The sequence below is a fragment of the Sebastes umbrosus genome, chromosome 3, assembly GCF_015220745.1.
Source record: "Sebastes umbrosus isolate fSebUmb1 chromosome 3, fSebUmb1.pri, whole genome shotgun sequence".
Classification (NCBI taxonomy): Eukaryota; Metazoa; Chordata; class Actinopteri; order Perciformes; family Sebastidae; genus Sebastes; species Sebastes umbrosus.
In genome coordinates, this window is record NC_051271.1 from 27,570,319 (window position 1) to 27,576,474 (window position 6,156).

Consider the following 6,156-nt stretch of genomic DNA (forward strand, 5'->3'; position numbering starts at 1 on the left):
GAACTTGACTGAAAGAACCTAACCCTATCTCTTTCTCCCATCTTCAACCAAATTTAATTTCTGTTCCTGTCTGCGATATCTATAATATTGAGTGCAAATGTTTTTTATTGCCCACAAGTCCATTCTGATTGGTTAATTGACTTATGCGCATTGGAGCTCATAAAGCACTGAATGGCATTGTTTCAATTGGGGTTGAAATTTGCATGTGTCACCTACATTTGGTTCCAACTGCACATGTTCAAAATATAGGGCAGTTTGTCAAAAAGGTCATACCTGCAAGAATTTGGAAACCAATTAAAATTAATAATGATTGACAAATTTTGTAGCAGGAGTAAGGGAACAATCTTCGGACAAGCATTCCAAATGGTGGATGAAGATCACACTAATGTTTTTGGTGATGTCAGCTAGAGGATTACTGTATGTTTTGACATTAATAAGACGGAGGGTTTTGTAGAGCTTAAACAATATTGTTTATTGTTAACAACAGCACATATATACAGAGAAGAAGAAGCATCAGAGGACGCACTGATCATGCAGCTTCAGCCTGAGCCTCAATTCTCTTTTTCCTCAGCTGGAGCCTCCTCTCTCTCTCATACTCCTTCATACGCATCACATAGCTGGAGGCAGAACAACACAGGGTTCATAGTTAATGACAAGGTGGATGTGTATAATCACAAGATTAAAGATTAAAGTTCATGAATTAGCAACTGCTGACTGTAGGAAGCTTACAGTTGATGATGGTGGTGATATTCAAATGTAAATGGTCATGTTAAATATGCATTTTAATTTGACGTTTTTTATTCACGTGAATTCTTGAACACATTTAGAAATAAAAGTAGCTTTGTAAATTACCCCACAAAAAAATGTAATTAATCTAACCATTTGGCAATACCTCAGCGGCCCACTAGATGGCACTGTGTGGCCCACCAGTGGGCTACAGTGAGAATAGCTGGTCTAGGAGAGTCCACCCTACAAAAGACCGACTTAACCCAACCTTTCAAATGTCTTAACTTTTACTCTACTGTAAATACTTACTCCTGATGTTCACAGTAGTCCCAGTCGTGTCTCTCATGCTTGCAGGCCAGAAAGTTGGGCCAGTTGTCCCTCTTGCACTTCATGAGTTTCAGGAGGTGCTGGGCACAGTAGTCCCTCTGCTCCAACGGCAGCTGGGCCAAGTTCATCTGCTCCTGGCTCGCTACCATCTCTGACGAACGGACACAAATTTTCATGGTCATCTTTCAATGAACAAGGATCTGATGTAACTATATGGTTGGCTGAGGGAGTCTTAAGGAGTGAATAAATACAAGTACTGTCCAGGGTAGAGGCTCTGTATATTGATCATAATACTATTCTATACACATATTAGACAATGACTGGTTTTAATGGCACAGTCCCATTTGAATTGGTTTTACTAACTGAGTCAAAGCCTTTCCATGCATGCACCACTCAAGCTAGATTGAAAATGGAAATGTGACATTTTTTAAGTGAGGTCCACACTGACACTGACGTCCTGAGGTATTTTTTTTGCTTGAAATATGACTTCCAAATCAGTTTTATTTCAGGCCTTACAGTTATGAAACAGAACATGTGCTAATCCCATGTAAATCACCACAGGTTCTGTAAGTATCTCTATTGATTTTTTTACATCATTTGTTATATATGATTTCTCTTTACTGTTCAGACTTTAAACTTTAATAAATTTGCCAAATGAAAATTTGCTCTCCAGCAGAGATGTACTGTATGCAGGGCGTTAAATTAGCACCCGCCACCCGCCAAATGCGGGTAAATTGTTGGTAGTGACGAGTGAAATCATCAGGACATCTGCCACTTTGGCAGGCAGCGAAAACTCTAGTGATGGGAATAGAAAACCGTAGTTGTCTGCTTTCTTGGCATATCATGCCTCCGTGTCTATCGATTCCTCTTATTGATGCTTTCCGGCAGTTACGCTGCACAATGACGCATACGCACGCTGTGTCATGATTCGGTTAAAAAAAAAAAAAAAAGCGCTCAACAGCATGGCGCTACTACCACTAAACCTGAGGGGACTCACCCTCTCTATACCTGATAATGTCACACTGTGAACAACAAACCTGTGTTGTAATCAGCAAGAGGAGAGTTAGTAACGTTAGCTGTGAGCAGCCGGTGGGCAGCACAGTCCTGCTTGGTTAAATAACGGAGCTACTAACGTTAACGGAGGTGCCATTAAGATATTATTATGAGACATTCAAAGTCTGCTCAGGAAAAAGGACTATTGGGTGAAGGTAAATTACAACGTTATCATGACGTGTTCAAATGTAATCTCGTAAAACATAGTTTTTGGAGAGAAACTTGAATGAATCCAGTTGTTTGAAGGAGATATTTTCACATCAATATAAAATAGATATTAGAGAGGGAATTATAACCTGTTTAACTTCATAACAACTTTACAAGATTTTTTTTAATCAAAGCAAATATTTAAATAATTATAATCATTTGAATTGTGTTTTTATGCAAATAACCACTATAGATGACAATAACAAAGTACAGTACAGTACTGTGTACACTACCCTCCCTCCACAGTGTAATTTGAACACTGTAATTTAACATGTATATAATGTTTTTTGTGTAAAATATATCGAACATTGAATGACATCAGATCTAAAATGTTATTCCTTCATTTAGCACAGAGATTTCAAAAGTGGCAGATAAAATTTCTAAGTGGCAGACAAAAACAATACTTGTCTGCCACAGTGGCAGGAAGTGAAAAAAGTTATTTTCAGACCCTGACTGTATGTGAATTGTAGTTTTAAGATAGATTTCACCTTTCACCTTTAAATGTGTCTGCATAAAGCATTAATATAGTGCAGAAATACACCTTACAGTTCAATATGATGTTCTGTCTTTTGAAACAACCAGGCACATTTGGTAGATCTGAGTAGTAACGTTACATCTACACAGTGTTTATTGCTTCTTGCAGATGACACAACACTCGTACTTGTGTTGTAAATGAGATTGACCCCTTTCAACCTTGCACAGATTATTTATTATATTTTTATTGTGCAACATAAAGCAGGTTTAGTTTGATTTATTTGTTAATATTTTGGATTTTCATGGATAATTACATAAAACGTTGTGGCACATTTCTGAATGTTAGTTGTACATGTTTTATAATGTGTATTATGTTTATTACCTTTATTTCCTTAATTTATGTACAATATAATTGTTGTTATGAGGTGTAAGAGCTCTGCCTCCTTCGTGTCTCATACAAAGTGCCTTAAGAAATCTGTACTTTAATGCACATATACATATGCTTGGAAGTGACCTGACGTTAAGGAGGATGCATGTGTGTGCCCATGTAAATGATACTATATATTTGCGCTCCCCCCTTTTTATTTTCTATTAACTTATTTGTTGATTTAATTTATTATTACTCTCGTATTTTTGTATTATTGTTTTTTTTTGTTATTTTGTTATGTGTGTTTTTTTTGTTTGTTTTTTTAACTCTATTCTTTCTTTTTGTCATTATTATTATTGTTATTTCTTTTCTTGGTTATGTTTCTGTTTTGAACGTTGATATTGTTTTCTCTAGTGTACTTGATGGGTTTGTCTGTAAGCTCATCTACTTAAAAGTTGGTTTATAGACTGTTGTAATTAGGAACAGTGGATTGCATATATGAAAACAGCCTTGAAAAAAGGGACAAAATAAAGTATATATATAAAAAAAAAGGAAATCTGTATTTTAATGCACATATACATATGCTTGGAAGTGACCTGACGTTAAGGAGGATGCATGTGTGTGCCCATGTAAATGATACTATATATTTGCGCTCCCCCCTTTTTATTTTCTATTAACTTATTTGTTGATTTCATTTATTATTACTCTTGTATTTTTGTATTACTATTGTTTTTTTTGTTATTTTGTTATGTGTGTTTTTTTTGTTTGTTTTTTTAACTCTATTCTTTCTTTTTGTCATTATTATTATTGTTATTTCTTTTCTTGGTTATGTTTCTGTTTTGAACGTTGATATTGTTTTCTCTAGTGTTCTTGATGGGTTTGTCTGTAAGCTCATCTACTTAAAAGTTGGTTTATAGACTGTTGTAATTAGGAACAGTGGATTGCATATATGAAAACAGCCTTGAAAAAAGGGACAAAATAAAGTATATATATTAAAAAAAAAGGAAATCTGTATTTTAATGCACATATACATATGCTTGGAGGTGACCTGACATTAAGGAGGATGCATGTGTGTGCCCATGTAAATGATACTATATATTTGCGCTCCCCCCTTTTTATTTTCTATTAACTTATTTGTTGATTTCATTTATTGTTACTCTCGTATTTTTGTATTACTATTGTTTTTTTTTGTTTGTTTTTTTAACTCTATTCTTTCTTTTTGTCATTATTATTATTGTTATTTCTTTTCTTGGTTATGTTTCTGTTTTGAACGTTGATATTGTTTTCTCTAGTGTACTTGATGGGTTTGTCTGTAAGCTCATCTACTTAAAAGTTGGTTTATAGACTGTTGTAATTAGGAACAGTGGATTGCATATATGAAAACAGCCTTGAAAAAAGGGACAAAATAAAGTATATATATAAAAAAAAAAGGAAATCTGTATTTTAATGCACATATACATATGCTTGGAAGTGACCTGACATTAAGGAGGATGCATGTGTGTGCCCATGTAAATGATACTATATATTTGCGCTCCCCCCTTTTTATTTTCTATTAACTTATTTGTTGATTTCATTTATTATTACTCTCGTATTTTTGTATTACTATTGTTTTTTTTTGTTATTTTGTTATGTGTGTTTTTTTTGTTTGTTTTTTTAACTCTATTCTTTCTTTTTGTCATTATTATTATTGTTATTTCTTTTCTTGGTTATGTTTCTGTTTTGAATGTTGATATTGTTTTCTCTAGTGTACTTGATGGGTTTGTCTGTAAGCTCATCTACTTAAAAGTTGGTTTATAGACTGTTGTAATTAGGAACAGTGGATTGCATATATGAAAACAACCTTGAAAAAAGAGACAAAATAAAGTATATATATATAAAAAAAAAAGAAATCTGTACTTTAAAGACTGTTTGCAGTCTAGTATAAACACATTATCTGATGGTTTGCTCACCTGACACTGAACTCCTATAAAACACCAGCTCAGCTCAGCTCAGTGATGTCAGCTCACAGCTATCATGGCTGATAAGGAGGTCTGTTTCCCTCCAGATGATGATGAACACCTTGTAGGATGCTGTTATAGTTGTAGTGTCTCTGTGCAGACTAACCTCTCTCCTTCCTCTCCGTGAAGCCCAGCTGAGGGTCGTTCTCATACTTCCTCTTCGGGTCCGGCTCGGTGTCCGTCTCGGTGACGTACCGTCTGACCAGGTGAGCTCCCATCTTCACACTCTGTTAGAGAAAGGTAATATGTGTTTAGTCTGCTGCTGGCGCGTTGTTAATGTAATGTTTCATTAAGAGATTCAGCTGTCTGCCATTCGGTCACCTCCACAAGCCCCTTGTTGCCACTTCCGCCTCGCACCGGAAATAAACAGCAGAGCGGTGCTGCAGAGAAACACCTCCCCTCTAGACAAGTAACAAAGGTTCCGCTGGCAGGTTGGGTGGCAAATAACTTGTGTTGTTTACTAATTAATACTGGTAGAACTACTTGTTCAGTTTTAAATGTATTGTTATTTTATTATTTTATTAAGCTCCCAGAAAACTGCAGGACCAGCTCCAACTGAGTTCTTTTAAATCAAAGCTTAACACTTTCCTGTTTGCTGCTGCCTTTTATTAAACCAGATAATGATCATATACTGCACTAGAGCTTTTACTCTCGTGTGTGATATTCTATTTTAGCTTCTATCCTAGCTTTTATTTTTAGCTTGTTTTTATATTCTAATCTTTAATGTTTTTATGTTTTTATAACTGTTTTAATTATGTCCTAATGTTCTTTTGCACTTTGTCGCAATGTTCTTAAATGTTTATGTAAAGCACTTTAAATTGCCCTGTTGCTGAAATGTGCTATACAAATAAAGCTGCCTTGCCTTGCCTATTTAATGATGTGAACCATACAAACATTACAGTTAAAGCTGCAGAGGGTAGAATTGGAGCAAATATGATTTTAAAAAAAAGTTTTTTTATAAAACATTCATTATATCCTGACAGTAGTGCATGAGACAGGTAATCT

At 35.0% G+C, this 6,156-nt stretch overlaps 1 protein-coding gene across 1 annotated transcript; it reads right to left on the bottom strand.

The window, feature by feature from the left end:
- Nucleotides 1-446: 446 nt before the first annotated feature.
- On the bottom strand, nucleotides 447-5,605 carry ndufb7 (NADH:ubiquinone oxidoreductase subunit B7). The gene is made up of 4 exons (XM_037765695.1): nucleotides 5,473-5,605; nucleotides 5,258-5,378; nucleotides 1,036-1,204; nucleotides 447-617 (listed from the first exon to the last, which is right to left on the bottom strand). Exons 2-4 carry the CDS (start codon nucleotides 5,367-5,369, stop codon nucleotides 530-532), a joined length of 369 nt encoding a protein of 122 aa, XP_037621623.1. The 5' UTR covers nucleotides 5,370-5,378; nucleotides 5,473-5,605; the 3' UTR covers nucleotides 447-529.
- Between the last annotated feature and the right edge of the window lie 551 nt (nucleotides 5,606-6,156).